The sequence below is a fragment of the Lineus longissimus genome, chromosome 9 (genome assembly GCF_910592395.1).
Source record: "Lineus longissimus chromosome 9, tnLinLong1.2, whole genome shotgun sequence".
NCBI classification, from domain to species: domain Eukaryota; kingdom Metazoa; phylum Nemertea; class Pilidiophora; order Heteronemertea; family Lineidae; genus Lineus; species Lineus longissimus.
The window spans coordinates 14,740,053-14,762,512 of record NC_088316.1 but is presented as its reverse complement, the minus strand read 5'-3'; the positions used below and the strand labels follow the sequence as shown (position 1 = coordinate 14,762,512).

At 42.3% G+C, this 22,460-nt stretch overlaps 1 protein-coding gene across 4 annotated transcripts in view; it reads left to right on the top strand.

Annotated features, from left to right (window-relative positions):
- LOC135493212 (uncharacterized) overlaps positions 1-22,460 on the top strand; it is a 109,983-nt gene that overhangs the window by 71,412 nt on the left and 16,111 nt on the right. For 3 of the 4 annotated variants that reach the window (XM_064780306.1, XM_064780303.1, XM_064780304.1), the window contains 6 exons: positions 3,009-3,106; positions 20,137-20,407; positions 20,793-20,857; positions 21,206-21,280; positions 21,517-21,596; positions 21,796-21,934. In XM_064780306.1, coding sequence (XP_064636376.1) covers positions 3,037-3,106; positions 20,137-20,407; positions 20,793-20,857; positions 21,206-21,280; positions 21,517-21,596; positions 21,796-21,934 — 700 coding nt within the window. In that variant the 5' untranslated portion in view covers positions 3,009-3,036. The remainder of the gene's footprint in view (positions 1-3,008; positions 3,107-20,136; positions 20,408-20,792; positions 20,858-21,205; positions 21,281-21,516; positions 21,597-21,795; positions 21,935-22,460) is intronic. The other variant, XM_064780305.1, reaches the window with a different exon arrangement.

Here is a 22,460-nt window from a genome sequence, read left to right as displayed (position 1 = left end):
CATCGAATTGATAGCCCAGAAGGGGTCACCCTAAACTAAGAGCCAAGAGCCAAGCCATCTTAACTGGTGTAGGGCCTTCTAGTTAGTCGATCACATAACTCTCACTATGCGAATTAAGTGGGTCAAAGTAATTTCGAAAACAGTCATTAAACAAAAAGTTACGAGGCTAATGTACAATGCAACCAGAAGCATTAGCAGCCTTCATGACAGACTCTCATTGTTTAACCCCAGTAGTCCAATCTAATTAGCGAGGCCCATATACAAATGCTAAAACATTAATTACAGTACCCATTCAGACTTTCGCCATTCTCCCAAGAGAATATGTTAAATGTATCTAATATTTCACTGAACACGACTGCTAATGGTGTAAATCGCTTTTTGATATGTCGAGCAGTCCGGGCCAATCCGGACTTGCATCTCCAAAACCCATCTGGCGTGCTTGACTTGCCTGGACTGATTGAACTGTTTGTATTGAGAGCAATACCAGTCAAAAGCAAAATATCGTGCTTTGGTAAAAAATCATTAAAATGTCGGAAAATATCTAAGCTCTGTTACACCTGTTGTGCATCTGAGGAGTAATGGACATTAGCCTTGTCCACTGGGAGCTGTTACGGTGGGGATTATGAGGCCAACCATGATTCCGTATTGGAACTGTACAGGCGTAGAATAGCCAACACGGTCTCGGGGCCCGTTGATGACCACTGTGAGAACTTCTTGGCTCATCACCAAGAAGCGCTGGTCGAAGATTTCCCGACACGAAACCCAACGATTTAAAGTTGTTGTTGCTTGCTTCTATTGGTCTAGCATGGGAAGGGTCGCGTGAGAGAAGTCATTTTTAAGAGAACGGCGGACGCTCTCTGCCTATTAAGGTGGTAAATTGTTTCCGCGAATTCCCTGTTTTTACATGCTTTGAGAGGTCACGCTGGATCAGTATCGTTATAAACTGGTTAGCTTTCGAGAGTCTGGTGAGAGGACTTTTAATTTTTTTGGGTTGCTGTCCTTCCAATATTCTCCGATTTGAACTTGCACAATCCTGGGAGTCTCCAACAAGTTCAACGTAAACAAACATGGTGCCATGATTCCCCCATTTCAACTTTCAGGATCATTGGCAGACTCCACTATTTCACTACAATTTATTGCTGGCTTTACCCACAACCAACAGGTATGGGAAGCAAGACTTCGACTACAAATCACCTAAATTTCTCGTGTATGGCTTCTGTAAGCTTGAGATTGTAAACTCTATCTACGGGTTAACCTCCCCAATGGCATGTAATCCTCGTCTAGGTGATCACACTACGTGACTTGCTTCCAAAGAACCAATGATCTAAAGAAGCACGCAATCACATGACAAACAAAATGGCCGCTGTTTGATACAACATCCCTTGACCTGTTGTCACGTGATAATGAAAACGTCGGATTTTATTGCTTAGGAATTTTGCGATTGGTAAATAATGAGACCCTTGCGACAACTGTTACACGAAACCAGCGGGCTATGAATTAACGCCACAAGTCAGTCGATGCGTGAAGATCGTGTTCACCAGGCTTTCCGCCCACTGGAATAACCGTATGACTACTGGCGGCTGACAAGAACCGTTTATTACATTAACTCGTAACGCGATATCAAATACACGTAATGCACTGTTGATATGCGTTTGGTTTTCTTGTACAACTGTCCATCTGAGAGGCAGGGTTTGGATAAGTAAATGGACTAGTTAATAGAAAGGTCTGCTGTCAATGTATAGTTCTGTCCATGAGTAAAACGACAACGTTATTTTGTCACATCTAAGATGTTACACTTTGAGAAGAGGTGGCCAGAAGCATACAGTAGATGTTAAGGTAAAGTCTGCTGTTGCGAATCAAGCATCAGAGATTCAATGGTATCAGATAACTGCAATACGTAGACTAAGAAAGAACCTTTTTTGTTCAGAGCATGTATATAAATGGCGGTCTGTATCCTTGTAGTAAAATCACCCACGCCAACTGTGGTGAAGTTCGGTACTCACATTAAAGAAGTTATTTTTTTGCATTTTCACAACCGAAGTATATGACTTTGTTCTGGATAATTGAATGTCAGTGCAGAAAACCTGCATAGATATAAGACATCGATATACTAAAAAGTATACTGCAGCAGATCAAAGGATTCTCGCCCACGTGAATGAGTTTGATGATCCATTCGAACTCGCATCTTACTCCCTGAATGAGCGGCCGCTACCGGATATCCTTATAGGCAAAGTTTCTTTCTCTAGCCTTTGAGTTAGTCAACTTGTAACCTGAGCGGAATGCTCGTCGTCTAAGAAAGGTTACTTTCGTTGATGTCGTCGCTTCGCCCGTGGCGTCCGCCAATGGCATAACCAACAGAAATACGGATGCATTATGACTTGTTGCTGCACAGATTCATAAAATTTCGCCCACAGAGAGACGGTTTTCTATTATGCGCTTTTAATCACTGAGGTATTGGTCATTGACAGAACCACCCCTTAATTCATCACCATACGATAGGGATGGACAGTTTTTGCAGAGAGACATTCAAGACTATTAACTGGGTTTGTTCTTGGCTTCCCGTTCAGGCTGCGGACGACCTTGTGATGCCTGGCGGATGTTCACAATCTCCTCATCCAATGATACAGCATTGTTTTAACCCGAACCCTGACCGCAATTTTCGCTAATGTCCATTCTTCCAGCGCACCGTGAATATCGCCGAGTGAATGGTCATTTATAGCATATTTTAGCCACTTTATCGCCAGGTTACGTGGTGCTGCGACTTGACTGTTGCACTGGGCAACGCATATGTAACATGGAAGCGTCGAAATGTCTTGGATTCAAAACAACTCTCAGAACATAGACGACGTGGCTACCATTGATAATCACAAACTCCCATTTTTGATTTAGAGTAAGATTCCTGTTTCGGCCGAGATCTCAATCTTGAGCAACATTCTATCTCAAGTTCTTTCGACAATCTTCAAACAATGTGTGTCATTTGTACATTTGTCTTCATTTTGTTCTTTTAGGATAACGTTGTGACGTCATAATTCCAAGATGGCGTCCTCGAGTTGGATACAGTATCAAAAAGTGATATGTTTAGTCTTCGTCCTCGGATTAGTAAAAGGTAAGACTCTCCAACTATTATCTATAATCAAAAGCGCTCAATCTGATCACTGAGACGTGACAGTGATTAAAAAAGAACCCGTCAGGAGCATTTAATCCTGCATCACCGGTGCAGTAAATAGGAGTGGACCAATCAGAAGCGCTCAGGGCTGTTTCACCGGAGCGGATGTAGTGAACACGAGGATATCCGAGATATTTAACTTTTTCTTTTGATAATGAAGTAAAGTAAGGCATAAATGTCACTCTTAGTGTTCCAACTTTCTGCTTTGAACACCACGGAGCGACTTGATCAGCCCAAAGGTTTCACGCCTTGGTTAACCTAGCGATGGATTTTCCGTTAATATTTGATCATCTCGCAAGTATGTATCGATCAGAGAGCTCCGTGAGCGCTCCTCGGGTAATCGACCAGCACGCTGTAAGGATGGGACGCCACTCAAGGCTTCGACGTATGGTGTGAAAAGGCATTTGAAAGCGAAGTGCGCTTTTGTTTCAGGCGTTGCTGCATAATTAAGACGAGAGTTTAGCATGACATAAGTCTATCTCGATGTTTGTTCATGTTTAATTATTGATGCTTGGCTTTTTACGCTAGGTTCTGAACGTAATGGAGTAACTGGTTGTGAGGGTACCAAAGGACAGCTAGACCTTTTGTTTCAGGTTATTTTGCCTCTATCCTAATCAGTGCTACATCTTTGATAAATATTGGGAAAGGGAGATCTTTGAAAGATGGTAGCGCTCAGTGGTTATTGCGTATATCTGTTTGGCATACTTTGGTTTGGCCAATCAGCTTGATGTCTACTTTAATTTGGCAGTGCATCTTTTTTGGTGGACCTCATGTAGTTTGGCATCTGCTGTGGAATGGAACATGTAGCCCAGCGATAGTCGGCTACATAGCCTGATTTCTGGTGATGTAAACTGCACGATATTTCTCTGCTAAACTGTGAAAACCAGACGTACGTGGGTTACAAGCTTGGTAGGAAGCTTTGATAGTTTCTAAATAAATAACAAAATGAAATAAAAAGGCAAAGTTGAATAATGTTTTCCGTACAACAGTATTTGCGTATACTTCAAATGGCATACCGTCACTTTACCATTTGTTAGTTCAATCACATGTTTAAATCTGAAATGCTAGAATGTTCGTTTTCATCCCAAATTCCGATAATTGCTGTAAATAGGAAAAGAGTTGAACTGTTTTTTTTGCCAATTTAATGGATATTCGTCAATAATTCAATGTTTACTGATCATTTTCTAACATTTGACACTTTGAAAAGCCTACTGGTATCGGAATTTTATTTTGTTTTGTTGTGTCAATCATTTTGTGAGGGGACTAAGAGCCTAGAGGGGAAAAATCATGTGCAATGTAAAACGAGACATTTTTTATAAAGGTATTAAAGGTGCACTGTATTACTAAGTGTTAAGAAATTGTGCATTGTCAAATAATCAATCATTTAAGAAGTAATAATGAAGAGAAAAAGCAATGTATATGAAACTTTTAAGAACTGCAAATCTACTTAGATATAAGGCATTGCTAACTAATGTTCTCATGGCATAAGCCATTGAAACACTTCTTGTCTCTCAATCCGTTGTTTAAGTGCGACATAAGGGCAATATCGATAATGAGTTTGCAGACGTGTCGACCTGCTAGTATGTGATGGCCGAACAGTCAATAATGAATCAACGGTCTTATCTCAAGATCTGCTTCGAAGCAACACGGTCTAAAAACACAGCCCAATTGCACATTCAGCCAAATCATCGTAACTTCATCATGCCAAGATAACGACAGACTTGCTCTATCTCGGTTGCTTTATCTATAGACGGTCATTTCTTTTTTTCCGAAGTAATATATCATTATATAAAGAAGGTCTCCCTACGCTCTCATTGCATGCCATCTTAGTGCAGTCGAGCTACAATCGCGTTGCACTGAAGTATCGTAATTTCAACAGTACAGCATCACAAAAGACTGTGACTTGCTCTATCTAGGCTACAGTATCTTCTCTGTCGTTTATTTTCCAAAGTAATTACTTCTGATAACATGGTAAAAAGGTCTCCCTGCGTTGTCTATGGCCATCGTGCGGTCCAGCGAACATCCAAAGTATCATTAACGACCAATTAGAGGAACATCAGTCTTTTAAAGATTACACGGTCAGATAGTTAACTAATGAAGTGAGGAACACGTAGCTACCGTATCAATCGGCTGCGTATACTTTTAAGTAGCTGTGTGGCGGAGGCGGTGTGGTGGAAGGGGGAGAGGGTATTGGTGAACTGTCTAGGTAAAGACGAAAATTCTACACACTGACAGGGCTCCCGGAAATGATGTAAGAGATGCTCTTTCTGTTGCCTCTGTTGCTCACTTTAAAGCGGAAAACACAGTCCTTTAGAGATGTCTCTTCGATGGACCTTTTCAGCCATCAAGGACTGATGACGTGAATGGCCAGCAGAAGTTAGCAACACCCTATTTGAAGGGCCGTATTGTTTGCTTGAAGCGCCTGAGAGAAGGCGCTCATCATAGCTTAGTTAGTGGCAATCATGGCCAATGAAAGCTCAGCTGAGCCTCGCTTTCTTACTATCAATTTGGAATCAAAGCGAATTTGGAAAGGATAAACGTAAATTTGACATCAGCCTTACGCCCATCCCTACCTCAACTGCCTAGCCTAGCTAACCACGACACATCTTCGTCAATGTGTTCTTAATGAGATTTATCCCCGGGTCATGCAAGTTCATTCGAATCAATGAGACCTAATTGGCGATATTCGGTCGAAAATAGCCAACTCTTAGAATCGCTGCGTAGGAAGACTTATAAGAACCACACATCTAATGAATAGTCTTTAATTAGTGATTCCCACCCGCTGTCGACAACATTAATAATTTCTATACTGACTGGTCATTGTATACTCTAGCTAATAATTAGAACCACCTCGTCACAAAGAGGAAAATAATGAACCTGATTCAGGATTCTAATGCGGAAAATACTCTTGTACTAATGTCGGATGGGGCAGTTTTTGTTTTCGCAATTTTAAGACTTTTAGGATAGATTAGATTTGACACACTATCTTGACACTTATTTATTACATGAAGTTGTAATTAAATTTCATGTTGATTTAATGACCCTTTATGTGAAGAAACCTTTACAGAACAGTGTATGTAATGTCGTATTTTTGTCATGGTATGTCCAAGATGAGTCACTCAGGATTTAAGTAGTCCCCAGGCTCCGCGGGTTCAAGCATTCAGCCTCCCAAGTCTATAGTGAAAGCACTCAGAGAAAGGTCCCCGCCAGAGCTATGGATGTCTCCTTTTGGTACATACACCGTCCCCACCCAAGTCGCTGCTCAAAAGAAATGTCCCAGCTCGAACTTAGGTTGTTTCCTTTCGGCATTATATCATTAGTACACCGTCCTCACCCGAAGTCGCTGTGCAATTAACGATGCGTGTGTTTGTGCCGCTACATCCAGCGACAATCAACTCTCATCCAAACAGATCGCTTTATCAGAGCAATATTTTACCAACATTGCCTGCAAATCATCCAAAGAGATAATGATCTAAGAGTCGGTCATAAACCAATTTCCATCCTTGCCGTGACGTCTCTGAATCCGCGCGGGGCGGTATAGCCTGCCTTTTGGCTAACAAGGCTCACGCGCGCCAGTTATCGCGGGATTGTCGGGCGTGGCGCCTTGATGGGCCTATTGGCGGCAGAGGATGGGGCGATGCGCAATTATGCCATTCTTCAAGGTCGTTCTAAAATAACGATCGAGATACTATTTCACTGTGAAATGATAAAGTACACAGGCGTCGGGACGACGAGGTCGCTGCCACGTTGTCGCACTGAGGTTTTGCAGACGCTGCATTTGAAGCATCAACATTGTTTTTGGGGCCTACTGCTGCTTCTGCCCGAGATGAAGCATGAAATCAAACACACCAAACAATCCTCTAAAAAGAATGGGAAAATGATATCATTGCGCCCTAATTTCTCTACATAGTTGCAAGTATCAACTAACATTGAAGGACACTAATTATGGATGTCTCTGGCCTTGAATTACTATCCGTACTTTATGCAACTACGGACAATATCTCCTCGTAGATGCAGCCATTCAAATTCAAGCCTCCGGTCTAATCAATCGAACTCATCATATGATACCATATAATCCGTTCGCTATTGCTCTCAATGGAATAGAACGTAATTCTAAATTTGATTAAAGAGCGACGTCAAAATTGTCGACAAGACAACGGTTTGGTTATATAAAGTGGAATTTGATTACATCATATTCTAGTTGATGCTATCTACAAATAGCTGATACTTTTCTCAGTCGCTATCTGGGGAGTTGACGAGACTGATGCGTATCTCGAGAGAGAATGGCTGCTTTGTTACCGCTATGACTCGATGTGCAGAATCTCATGTTGCATTTGTACCGTATGAATGGAAGCTGCTGGCATTCTCAATGGTTATCTAATGGTGAATGTTACAAAGTGCTTATTTCGGTTACGCGGCTTTGTAGTAGCTGATCCGATACAGAATGACACAGTTAAAAATTGCTGTCTCTTAAATAGGACAAAACAGCTACAGAGAAGGAAATATGGTAACCTTTATAAGAAGGAAATGAGGTAAACCTTAAGACTATTATATGGAGCTGCTGCCTCTTTTGAATGTAGATGTAAAGGAATGCAGAAAAATCCGAAGAAACGTTTTTCTGGTAGAACTCAACGAGAGGTCGCCCAGGCTGCACCACCAGGTTTACACATCAATTAAAAGAATTAAGGCCTGTTGTCTTTATACAAAGCCCGCTCGCACCTGGGACGAAATTCCAGTGTTTAACTGTCTTAGGGCAAATCTTGATAACATTGACCCCGCGAAACAGTCGATAGGCCTAAACGAGCAAGGCCAGACAAACTCAATGGGGGCTCCGTTCTTGCCTCTGTAATGGAACTGACCTTAAGTTCTCAGCCTCATGACTTTGCTGAGTTTTTAAGAGATTTTGATGCAAAAAAAGGAACAGAATGACATCAGTTGTAATGCTTGGCCGGTATTCATGCCAGCCCTTGCAAAAGATGGAGCGCTCAAATTGGGCAGAAGGTAGATATATCGCGAGTCCATGGCACAACCAGGGATCAGTCCAAGTCCCGCTGCAGCCGGATGGGGATCGATCAGGCCAAATTATGCCGTTTTTATCGACCAATTCCCTTGCAATGAATAATTAGATTACTCTGTGTATTACATGATTTAATCATGTTGTCTGTCTGTCTTGAGTCTTGGAACATGGTCCGGACGTGCCCGGAATTCGGCCGCTTGATTTTGGCCAATCTGTTAGCTCTTGTGAGGGATAGTTTACCTCAGGTCAATCAATAACTGTGATGCGAAAGCTCCTTGAGGACATATTGTTGGAGTTTGGTGGCTTAATCGGGTCGATTTGTGGTATCCGAGCAGCATCACCAGAAGGATTCTTCGATTCTCTCAAAGAATCTTCAAACAGTTCATTTTCTCATAATTATAAGTTGTCTCCTGCAGAATCAATGATTGTACGCTGTAAGACGCGGATATTTGCCTCAACGGCGCGTTGGTTATAGTTGTCATTGGCGGACTCTGCTCCACATTTCAAGTAGGCTCCTCCCGGACGTCACTGACGCCGCCGTGTTTTATTAACATGATGTTTTTCTCAAAATAAACCAATTAAGACCATTATCGTACAAATTGACAATAATACCATTCCCATGCTTTTAGTGAGTCACCTTAAAATGATGCACCCATCACCTGCAGTGCTACAATTAACCGCTAGTGAGAATTTTCGGAAGCAAATTGGGTGCCAATTATTACAATTGAGAGTGTATTTTTTAAAACCCGGTGTTTAATTGAGAACAATTGTTAACAGTTGCTTTCCGCTGAGTCATAAAATTCCAGTTTTGAATACTAATTGATTCAAACTGGTACGACACTAAAAATCTGAGGACAAGTCTCCAGTCATGGAAAAATCTGTCATTCGTGTGTACAAAAGCATTGGCCCGAACAGATTTCAGGTCAAGACCGTCCTTGGTATCAAAGCAAGGATTATCCATTACCATTACCAATACCTTAAACCATCATGAGTTTTACCATGTAACTTTATCAACCAGCACGTAACTGCCCCTTGTTTAATCTACCATTTATTGGGATCATCAAAACTGTGGAAGATGGGGTCTTTTCGAGAAAATTAGAGAAGATCAAACAGCGAATGTTTCAAAAGATCGAAGATGCGCTGTACGTGCTGGCCTATCCCAGATAGAGTTTGCCAATTACCTACGCGTTGGCCGCCTACACCCACATAATCAAATCAAGCAAGAGCCACTCCAAGACTAACTGACAATAAATAAACTTGACATGTCTAAGGTCGGCTGTGAGACAGCACTTCGTCCGAATATTGATGGAAGCCCATCCACCCAATCAACAATTCGGGCAATCAGTTAAAAATACTAATCTATGACCATTCAATAAAAATCAATAAAATCAAATATCGCGGATTGATCGCCACTGATTGATTTTGAAGAGACATTTCCGGATCGAGATTCGATGAGAAAGGACATTGATTTTGGATAAGTTGACATTCTCACTGCCCCGCGGATTGTGACTACATAACCGTCCCCAAAAGCCTGATTCTGCGCAGTCAGAAGCGGTAGCCTGCTGACTTTGACGAGATAGCATTTATCTTTAGAGACACGTTTATTTACAGCAATCGAGGTTTTGTACAAATTTGGTGTCACGGCCAAATGATTTAACCTTTGCTCTGATGGAAGACTTGGACGATCTACATTTTGTAAGTGATATGACGACCTCAATACCTCTAATATGTCTCCAATAGTCTTCGTCATCATTTGCAAGCCGTTGTCATGCAGCTGGAAGTGTCTCACCTCTTGCGGTGCACAGTAAGCCAGCCGTGGGTTTAAAGCCACAATTACTTCATCCTATAAGATGGGTTGTCACAGTGGGTACCAATACCCCGGCAACGCGAATGATTGGACCACCATTATCCTCAACAAGGACAGGCAAATTGGTGGTATCACCGCTAGGCTGTGACAGAGATAGATCTGCTGGTACCCCACTAGACTCATCAGAGGTGTCATCGGGTTGTAATGAGGGGTCTTTGTATTGAGCGTGATGACGTACTGATTCCGTTAAAGTGGTGTCACGTACTTGCTGCGCATCGCATTGACTTCACTTAATGATTTAATGCCAATATCTCGTCTCGCCTCGATGTCCCGGGGTGAGCCGGTAGGTTGATACCGGACCTTGATCTGTAGATAGGTTTGACTACAGGACAAAACCCGTTCATCAGCGAAGGAAAAGCGGCAAGAATAAGCCTGTTTAATAAAGTACATGATCCATTATTATTCCAACCCACCTTTTGAGAAAAGATACTGCGTCGGTCTTGTCAAGTTAACCAGGACTGGAAAACGAGGTGCCTCACAAGTTGTCATTTCCAAATATTCGTGGTGAGTGGTTCATCTCTATTTACATCACTGATCTACATGTAGTCAATAGTTGATGAGACTGTCAAATCTCGTTAATCATAAAATCATTCGGTTTCTGAACATTGGTTTTGTAGAAGAGAATCGAGCTCCAGGATATGCAATTGAACGCCAATTTCGTTATCTGGTCAAAATTTGACTGATCTGGATATCGGTTTTTGAAAGGAGTAGGGATAATGCATCTCTTGGACCAGAGGTGACAATTTGTGATTGTGTGTGATGATGACAGGACCCGTCCTGCTATCTTCATAGTTTTCTTCTTTTTATTAAGTTCACTGCCTCTAACATATTGACATTTTTTGGAACAGTCCAACCAAAACAAACAACAGTTCCAACCAACGTGTCTTAGAGTTCCCGGATGAAAACAGCAGACGTTCCAATAATCTTTTGAGTGTTTACTAACTGGGACACCAACCAGTTTGATCGGATTCCATTCGATTATCATTGATTTGAACTGTCTCACCGCTCACTCTCAAAGGATGACTTCCTATCAAGACCACAATTTGCATCTTATTTCGCGCTGCATTTCCCACTTCAAGCCGCGAACTGAACGCAGACGACAACTTGTTGACATACGGGCTCCTGTTGATTCCAACATGGCGGCGGATCCTCTGGTGACGAGATGTCTCTTCGGATTAATTCATAGCGGTTTAGTTGACTCATCTCTACTCTGCAACGGATGATAATCTGAATTCCCGAGGGCCATAATGTGATGTTCACTCGAGTACATGAACTCACTTTCTGCTTGATTGTTTACACTGATTAGTCGAGTTGAATTAAGCTTTGATGAGCGCCGCCTTGCGGGCGAGAAGCACAACAGAAGCTGAGCATTGCTATGTCCAATAAAATAACGCGTACTCCGGCCTTGACCCTGCAAAATTGAGAGAGATGATCTCTATACTTTCATGACCTTGTCTGCCCTTGATGTTGTTCTTGCAAAAATTGAGTACAAATTCCTCTGCATACTCAACTCCATTTATCGCGTTTGACAGCTATGGATATAGCAGCACAGTTGCAAGTTCACTAATGAATAAACTCATCAATATTTTTACGGAATGGCATATTAATTAGATTCCACGGTTGTTTTTAATGACTGTTTTTGTGGCGTCTCTCGTGCATGATTGAAATAAATGAGATGAGTTGTGACTAGATAAGTCAAGATGCCAATTAGGCAACTGAAAAAGCTATTACAGCGCTACAGGTCTTTAGGGACATGTAACACGTCAGGACAGATAAAAGCAACCATCTTTAGAGTGACGTATTTTGTAGTGTTAAACGTCATTTGTAGTTTGTTCCATGTGCATGTGTCATGTTGGTGGGGATGATTCCTTACTTCGTTGTGCAGCTCATTAGTGCGTACGACATAAGAGGTTAACGCAGTGCAATATGAAATGAACTTGGCGAAGGATTGCATATTCTTGCTTTGAGCGTTTGATTCCCATCTGCTCAATAGATAACTTTCACCGTAAGGACAACTTGCCCTGAACGGTAGATGGAAATGCAACAGCCAAAACGCGTTAAACGTTGTACTGCATTGGTGAATACTAGATTCCGTGGTTCTGTTTCCGATCACATATCACCGAGGATTTGCAGTTAAGCAATCACCTCAAAACATGATAGCGTGCTATAAGCCCCGTAGGATCAAAGCGAAGAACAGTCTAGACGAAACAACATCATTCCATCAAAAACCTGGCAATGCGACCCTGACCCATTGATACATCTATCACCAACTATACATGCTCCATTTTGGCCGCCAACTCCTATACATGCATACATAATTCACATGCATAAGTCATAAGGCATATTCCTATCCCTGAATCCCTCCACCGAATCGAAGATCAGGCTATAACATCCCCGAGGTCATATTAAGTACTAGATATGCATACTTGTGTCAACACATGTGGAGCAAGGAACCCCTGGAACGTGGCTGGCTCCGTCAACCACTGAAGCCGCTGGCTGACTATATCGCGAGTCAATGCGAATACGTCTCACTTTACGTGAAAGCGCCACTTCAAATAAATGATGACTTCTTGTCGAGGTGCAAGCCATTGCCATCTTTCCGGTGAAGCATGTTTTAAACATAGTTCTAGCTTTAGCTATCTGTCACCATTGATTCTAGTCCCATTCTACTCTTTCAAAAACAGTTAAAACAGAGGGAAAACTGTTGTTGTGTCAGTTATCGCCGGAAATTCTATGTCATTCTCTTCCGCAGCCCAACCTCATAATTCTGCATGCTATTCCCTAACGTGCTAATGATCTACCCGAAACGTGAAGCAAATTTGTTTGGCTCAAATATCAATTGAGCGTAGCCAGTCAGAGCCAAACACCCGCCCGGCGTGTTCCCAGTGATCATAACTCAACTGCTTCAATGCTAGGTAATGCCGTTTGGATGAAGTAGAGTCTCAGAAGATACATCATTGCTATTAGATTGGATACTTCCTCAATAAGGTACGGCAGTCAGAATGACAACATGAGTAAAACGGTGACTTTGTAGCTGCCACCCTATGGACAGGCAAAGCAATTCATTTGTAGGCAGAACACTTACTTCGTAAACGTATGATGTTTCAGAGAAACTCTGTCATCAATTTGTGATATCCGTAAAACATTGGTAAGACTATCTATAACCAGTATTTTATGAAGTTGTTACCACGTTACGAAGTAACTCAGTCTTATAAATGGCCAACAGAGTCTAGACATGCACAAAGCACGAAGTTGGGAACGTTAATAAACGACCAATTTCCCCACCATAACCTCCATCATGCCTTTGCTTGTTATGTTGCTGATGTACCACTATACCTCTTGTTCGTCCTTGCCGGAAATCTATCAGATCACATGTACATTGCATGCAGACAAGGTACGTCTTTTCCAACCATGTAAGTCTGGAATCACTGCCGAGAGGATACTCGTGGCTAACGTCTTCCGCATTGCGGTTTCCCTGTAATGGACTTCCTAAGTAATTGGAGGATGTGTCGGACTTTTTCTCGCGGTGTGGGCATTTTGTGTGGCTGATGTTGGTAATCTTGCCATAATAACCAAGATTACAGTCATCTTCCTCTTTGGCATTTGTAGCTGGCGGATTTTCGGAGGCTTATGTCACAATGGATGACTCATTCAGAGTGATTTCAGACGATTTTTGTCCTTCGCTTTCATGGTGGTTGGAGTTTGTTGCGGATATTTACAATAGAAGGATTTAGTTTTGTTTTTTGAAACATAGATACCTGTTGATTACAGTTGGAAATCTGAGTCTGTTTCTATTCGAACATTCATAAAAATGTATAATATCTTCTTCATAAACGAGGAGACGGTTGCGAATTTCTATCGTAAGCCATGCTGTACTTCCAGTTAAGGAAGATGTATCTATAAGCTGTTCAACGTTTTCTATTGAACGATACACAAAAATACATGAACAAGAATGATGTGGTTGAAAAGTTGTATGAGTCTTTCTGACATAAGATATGGTAAAAGGTAAAATGTTGTAATGAAAGCTAGCGTCCGCTGAGCTGCTTACCAGATCGAATGCCAGTCGTGGCTGCTGATGGCTCATCCAGTCAGGGATTTTGGGGACATTCTGTGAAATAATAGGTGACATGAATGATTAGCTGCCATGGATTAGCTAAAGGAATCATGTCATTGACAGGATGATCTGTAGATCAGGTATTGAGTGTCGATGGTTATGTCAAGCCTGATTTATTGATGAGGACATACCAAGGATAATAACCCGGAATGCTACGACATTCCAGCGCAAATATACATTAGTTCATGCAGGGTACGCCCGTGAGCCCAATCCATATGATATCGGTGTCCTCAGAGTCATTTACGTGACTGGGCAGATTAATCCCTGCACTGATACCTCATCAAAAAACATAACTAAGACTAATCGACAAAATAAGCGACCAATTTTGATAATGTTATTTTATGATAACACAAAACGACAAATAACTCCGCGTTCCCCGGCCTCCGTGGGATTTCGGTCTGCAGATGAGTGGAAAAAATGGCGTCGTATTGTGATTAATCAGAATATAATATCATTCCATGCGATTGCAGAGATATGGCTTCTGTTGTGATGTTGTGGATAGATTCAATGGTGTGTGTTTTATGGGCAAGTTCGTTGTGAATTGTTTGTACAGTTTGTCACAAAAAGCGGGAATGCACGTCAGCATCAGATACTTTAATATCCTTATCATGATTTATGGGGCAATGTGAGATTCATAACTACGTTCACCTACATGCATGTATTCAAACTCAAGCTTGTCTTGGGTAAATACAGCAACTAAAGCGTCATTCAACATAACGCAATTCTCAAGTCGAACAGACAAATTACCCGATTGGTCTAAAATGGATAAAATCCAATTCTATAAGCAAATACAAAATTTATTGAATGATTGCTTTTAGTAAGTAAATTACATACACTTCGAAATCAGACACACTAACATGTACAGGGAGGTAAAGTAGTCGTGGATTCTCTTAAAGATGAAATGCTCGGGGCAGGATCGCACCTAATCTATGGCTTCACTTCTCGATCTTGGTTCTAATTCAATCTCCTGAAACTGCTATCAATAAGACCTCACCGCGTAACTCTAACCCAATCACGCTCGACCTCTTACGCCGGGGCAATAACATGATCGGAGACAGAGTGGAACACTGTGATTAATACGCGCAAGTGCCAGAGGCCGGCCCTAATTGACCAAACTTATACTAACATTGCTGCGATATATCCTTATTATGTAGCATTCTTGCGAATTAGATACTTACGATGATGGTACGGGAGATGAATCATGAATTGCCTCAAGAAAGGCTTGGGGAAAATATGTTGTGAGAGTGATGCTGATGTAATAGCGGTTAAGATTGCCGACCTAATTGACGCCAACATTGCTGAATTTGATAATACCACTACATGTATGTCATTTTGATATCGTTTTATTCATTGCCTATCTTTACGTGAAAGTGGAAGAATTTGTGAGGCAGCGTTACTCAACACCTATTACTGTGCCATTGACTCATAGATTGATTCAATCGTAATATGCAACAAGTCCAGTCTGGCTAACAGACTTGTTGATTTCAAGCGCATAAACAAACGGCTCATCGTCATTCCTTGGAGGCCCCGTCAAATGGCGTGCAGAATCCGCGTAATTACACCCTTCTAGTTATGCATCGATTTCTAATTACGTGTTAGCCGGAACCGCTCCCTTGGCAATACCGCTGTCAGATTCTGCTTCCCCAATTTTGGTATCTTTTGCCTGGGGTGGAGGCAATTGGCGGCCAGTCAGGTCCGCTTTGGCCCCATAAAGTAGCTTTTAGAAGATAATATATTCTAAATGGCAAAAACGTATGAAACCAATCAACAGTTGAACTCCGTAGAGACTGAAAAAAAACACATTTTAAAAGTGCGATATGTGTATTATATGGATAGCTGATAATGACTCTGGCTTTTGTTGATGAACTGACCATTCTTTGACAACAACCTGACTTAATATGGCCTGTCACATAACCAAAAACTCGGTACGATGTAATGCATTTGAAGTCCCCAAAGCATTTTCCTTGTTTTCTGGAAGCCCACATACCCAGAGATATCAAATTCGAAGCATCACTCTGCAGAGTCCGCCAATGTCTGGCCCGTAAACCTCTTTCTGTTTTCACGGCACAGTTTAATCAGGGCTGGTTACGACGTCTAGGGACATTCCCTGCGGAATACGAGCCAACTGGCTGCCGAATTAAAACGACAACTAGAATACCAAATCATCACTCAATAGCAGTTTCTTCTTGTAGTTGGCTTGAGCGGACCAGAGACAATGCTACAACGCTGACAAGAAGTGCTCGCACAAACCGGTGGAGTAATTCGTGTCGTTGGTCCACTTTCTTCCGGTTTACAAGGAAAACAATAGAATCGGACCATGTTCATTACCATAATAGGGGGTAAAGGTGACGGCCTAAAACCCCTTGGCTATTACCGAAGTAAACCTTGCCCGAGTTTTACTTAAAGAAACAGTGCAATAACAATGCGCTTGCTTTGATTCCCCGTATTTTGCTCAAAGAATAGTGATATGCAAATGGATAAGAGAAACATTCATTTGGTTAAAGAAAATATTGGAAAAAAAATTGCGATTATTTAGAGCTGGCCTGGAGTTGGGCTGTATTTTCTTCAGTATGCCATGATAAAGCGAGCTTTAGCCAAAACCAAATCGAATCGGGCTCCATTAGATAAAGTCATTCGATTTCGGTACAGAAAATAGAAGATGGATTGGGGTGTCCAAGTAGAGGGCAAGAGCTTTTAATCACCGCAAGCTGCAGCAGATTTGCTCACTCGAACCAACGAGGTGACGCGGTTGCCGGCAAGGATTTTTACATAATTGACAAGTGTCGTTTATATGACACGATAAGGCGGACAATTGGATTCGGTGAGATCTTGTTGTGGAGGAAACTCGATGAGGATTAAGTGATAGGCGCGTGTTACTGAATCGGGAAAATACGCCTGCGCTGGAGAAACATCTGTGTGTAGCAACTGAGAGGTTAAGAAAGCGAAACGGTTCCGGCGTCAATACGTTGGGGCTTGTACGATCATAAACCAGTGTGGAGGAGGTACCTCGGAAGTTTCAGATGAAGATGAAATAGTGTCCATCTGCTGCACTTTCTCCACAAACTCCGAGTGTTATTTTCTCTTGAAATGGACTATAGAGCAGTAATAAACTTTATAAATCGAGATCTTAAATAGACGATCTGATAAATGTCCACTTGGTTAGACAAAACACTGATTCAGTTTTCACTATGATTCGCTTAGGGCTCATGATGAACACAGAAAATTGAATGTTGGCCATGTGGAAGAGTCTACTATTCAATCATATAGAATCTATTTTATGTGATTAGTAATCAGATGAGCGGAATTTATCCATGTATCCACAGGCTTGTGATGAGGAAGCTGTGTGTAAAAGTGCATTCTGTGGAGGTTGTTTGGTAATAAATGAACACGAAATGGGAAAAAACAAGGAGTCTAAATCGTTTTATTCCTAGTTACGATGTTTCTAGTGTCTTTTTCCCAAGCCGCGATCAGTAACAATGCTAGCCTTGCCCAGAAAACAAGACGTAACTCAACACGTTGTCACCAATATCTGCTGCATTTTGATCTGCATGCAAAAATAACCCACCAATCATCCAATTCTAGTGTCGATACCCCTCGCACTAAGAGGTTGATTGGCTCCTGACGTTGATTCCAGTTTCCATCTCCGGTAGCTCTCGCCTAAAAACAGGACAAGCCGTCACCAATATCTGTCCCCGCGCGTCTCGTCGCAACTTGATTCCACCGACCACCCCACACTATATCGATATCCCCCACACTGCGAGGTTGATTGGCCACTGATACAAACATGATAGGTTACATATCATCACATCAGTGATCTGATTTGATCGCTCCAACAAGCTTGTTGACGACGAGATTGATTGCATCTCAATTTCCCCGGAAATTATTCCGTTGTTTTTCTCGCTCGATGTTGTAGTGTACACCAGAGTGTTGTTAACTCTTTATTGCCGGCTTGTAAAAGCAGCAGTCACATGTAATGATCTCTACGTCTATTTGCGATATCGACCCCCAAGAAAGCTGTCTCGTAATGGGAGTTCTGGCCATTGCGCGAGCTGGCTTTGTTTAAAGACAATAGACCGCGTATTATATTGGGCTAAGCCTGATTTATTTTAACTTCGGGGAACGTAATGACACTTCATGAAGGAAGTTGAAGAAACTTTACCATGTCTACATGATTCTTCAGTTTTTGATGTCGTTGCTTTCTGCAACGGGGTGGCAGTGAAAAACTCCATCTGGCGAATACATGTACTTCATTTCACCGTTGCTGTACAAGAGGAAGGCCCAGAGAGCCACATTGATCCCCGTATAACCTCGGCGCTACGATCATCCGAGCTAGATTAGCAACATTGATGACCCTAGCTACTCTCTTAATCACTGATAATGAGATAGAAGATAGATGAAACCGTAGCCAGCAAGGGATAATTCGCGTTTAGTCCGGAGTTATTGGACTGCTTGGGTCAAGTGGTCATAAGGTGGACAAGGTCGCCTAGGTTAATCCGTCAGCCCAGCTAGTGAATCTAATCGCTCAGCTATATACAGGGTGAAATAGCTGCTTTTAGGATTATTACATCAAAAAGTGTTGTTGGTTTTTACGTTACGAATAACTTCAACTAAGAAATCCAAACAGTAGTTCGCGCCCCAGAGCCCAAAACAATGCGGACAAAACGTAAACGAAATGACTATAGCTGTCTAGGTTAGTGCAGCAGCAAAGATTCTGCAGAGGCAAGGTGTTGCTTGTAAAAATCCTGTAGACAAAACATGTCTTTACGTGAAACACTCCCGAGATATTTCTAGTTAATCTTCAAAGCTAACAAAAAAAGAAGAAAGTCTTTTAATATCGCGGAGTGATAAACTCCCACGTGGCTGACTCAAGTTTTATACACTATGAACGAAAATGTTTTATCGAGGTAAGCTTATATAGATGTGGCGGTAATGGAAAAAACTAGAACAATGACAACCAGGTTACTGGGGGGTTCTACAGAGAGATATCTGTCTACCGTAATGATGTGTAGGAAGGTATTGAACTTCAAAGAGCTCGCCGTACTCTTGTTACCTTTCTAACATTGCATCTTTTTGGTCTAGCTTATCGTGTTAACAGAGTACTTTTGCGATTTGTCACATTGCGCTGAGAGACATGGTTTTCGCTTGGGTAGCGATTGGTAGTTCTTTCACCAGATTACTTAGTCTGGTGACCAGCCACAGTTAACTATCTGTGCATTTTAGACCTGGAGACTATAATTCGGACCCCTGACTCTTGTCTATAGTCTCGCAAAAACCCACATATCCCGCAAAACCGTATAAATTTGTGGATTTAGGTTGGTCTATAAGCCCTACCTCCAACCAAGCTTCTTTTGCCAGAGCCAGACACCTCCAAATCAACAGAATAGCAGAATGCACTGCCTTTTTTTCGTCCTGATACATTGATAGATTCAGTGCGAGTGACACCTCAAAGGCTAAGTCCATTACGGCCTGACCATCTATCAGTGGATGATCGCTGGAACGTTTTTTATCACTAAACGTACAATACATTCCCAACCCCTACTTTCTTATATGGACGAAGTATACCCATCCGTCATGAGAGTTTTTTTCCGTCACATCTGCTTATCAACGACTGAAGAAAAGCTTGCTCCTGGCAAATTTAACACTTTAGGTTGACATTGTCGTATCCATCCCGCGAGCCCTATCAAATTAAACATTTTGCTTCGTCCAAAGATACAGTGTACAATGTACGCCAGCTTAATGCCTCTCTTACAAAATACTTGGTTAAGGTACGTAAGCATCTTACTGAGGCATTCTGCGAAACCGACAACGTGGACCCTGCAGACATAAACAAATGTTTGTAAACTGTCGTTGAAGGTTTCTTCCCAGCATTTCCGACGTGATTCTTCTAATTCTCCATCAGTGCCAGCGATCATCCACTGTTGATTCGAGTATCCAGCTTTCACTAACCAGGTTTCTCTCCTTTATCTTCACAGATATAGCCGGCCAATGCACCTTCCCCGAATGGTTACAAACACCAAGTAAGAAAGGCTGGATCACCAAAAGAGACTATTACACATCAGCCAACTACTGGCGTGAACAGATACACGTGATGGTGGAAGAACAGAGCATGACCTACGAGAAGGTGGAGAAGCAGTGCGAAGATGACATTCAGGCGTGCGAGAGGGTGCTGCCAATGTATAAGAGGAGTTGTGTGAAAAATATGGGACAGGGGAGGTACCTTGTCAAGCATGAACAGACAGGACGGTGAGTCATTGATATCCATATATTGTGGACTTAAACTTCCATGCACAAAAGTTGAAAGTTTGGGTATATAATCTGATATGGACAACGGGAGAGGTTATCATCGGACTTCGCACTTCCCGAAACCTTTCAGTGGAATTCAGATCTGCTGCAAATATCTGCCAGCGCTACAGCCTGTGCCGTTCTAACCGGTACCAATTCACGGACATACACCTGATAAGATAGGTTTGGCGAGGAGACCCACCTCGAGCCCAACCCCGACAGTGGCGATGGAACCAGGGACCTCGTGTTCGCCAGTCAAAGAGCCAAGCAACTACACTACTGCGGCTCACTAAACCTTTGAAGTATCCTGTCTAACTGTTTTCTAAACTGTTATCTTTGTTTGCAGAGGGGAGCAATATCTTTGTATGCACGTTTCGTCCAAGACTAAGAACGTTTTACAAGTAAAATATGGTAAGTTTAGCATCACGTCTCTTTGCGCTATCTGTGCTTTGCCTGTTGAACTACTACCGAGTTCTCTGATAGTATTTTCTCAGGCTAGGTTACTTCAGGGTAGATGCTAAAACAAGCACATTTCCATTTCCCCTACCGCGTGTCCCGGTCCTTCCTGCAGGTGTCATTGCGAGATGTGGCAGCAGCACCAGATCGTAGGAGATTGCGGAAGACCGCGGACGACCTGTGCTCCAGATGGAGTCAACGGGAAGTCAGGCTTCGTCGCGGTCAGGCCGTAACGCATGGGTCGTAGCCAAATTTCACCAAATATAGGACCATACTTGATATTTTATTCTTTCTGCCGTGTAGGTCCGACCAGCTCTCTGATGGACGACTCATTATGTATCGAAAGTAAACTGAATAGAGACGAATGGCCTTGGGTTTGTAAGTATATTTAGTTTTTCATTTATTAACTTTTTACATGACATCTCCGTCTTGCGAAATGGACGTGCAGCTAAAGACGTTGTTGCCGGGAGACATGGAGACGTTTGACATGATGATAGTTTTTAAATTGTAATGGTTCGGATGCGCATCCTGACCAAATTCAAGTACTCTACACTCCTTTGCTGTTGATTCGGAATGATATAAAAGCCACTATAGCACACATTTTCTCTTTACAGCCCAGGACCACAAGGAATGGACTTTCTGTCCCCTCGTTGGAGGTTTCGAATTCCACACATTCAGCTATGCTACTCAGGAGGTAAGTCCATAAACGATGCTGTTTTTTTATTGAAAGAGAGGTAGCTCGCATCCCTGAATCACCCTCGCCTTCGCCTATGTTCTTTCACTGCATGCATTAAGTAATTCGACTTGAAAATCGGTTGATAAATGATTAGGTATTTCAGATAGTTGTCTATGAGAAACCTACTGAGCTGACCTTTCCACATTTCCATTTCCAGGACATCTGCCCCTCGGAATGGCGTTTATCCCGAGTCGAGATCGACTGCATGAAAGGAGAAGGAATGGAGTTCATGTTTCCTGATACGGGGTGCAACCCGTTCTGGGAAACAGAAAGTATGTCTGATTCCCCCGAAAATTGTAAGAGAGATTTTTTTATGAACTTCCAAAGCTATCCGCCTGCTGCATGAGCTCTGCTGAAAAGGACTAACACCTAACTGCCTTTGCTAAACCTCACGGTGGAGGGCCGTTGCATGCCTAGGTAGTAGGTATAACCATGGGGACATCATCACTGTGGCCGGGCCTGGGTGTTGAGGATCCTGATCTCAAGCAACCTCCCGACTGGGATCATGTCAGTGCAGCGAGCACAACTTCGGATGGCCTCGCCAATGAGGACATCCCTCAACCAGGATCTCTAAGGGCCACAGTCGCATGATCTTCCCATGGTCTCTAATCTCTAACCAACCTAAGATTCCTGTCCCAGATATCAGAAGCTGGATACATTCTCTCTCTTACCATTAACCATTTCCAACTATCGATTTGTTGAGATATCGTACCGGGGTTGAAACCAACAAAGCTTTTTACAACACATTGAATCCAAAGCGGGATATGAATATTGCCGCCATCTTGGTTTCAACAGAACCTGGTAGAAATTTGATGCTGACAT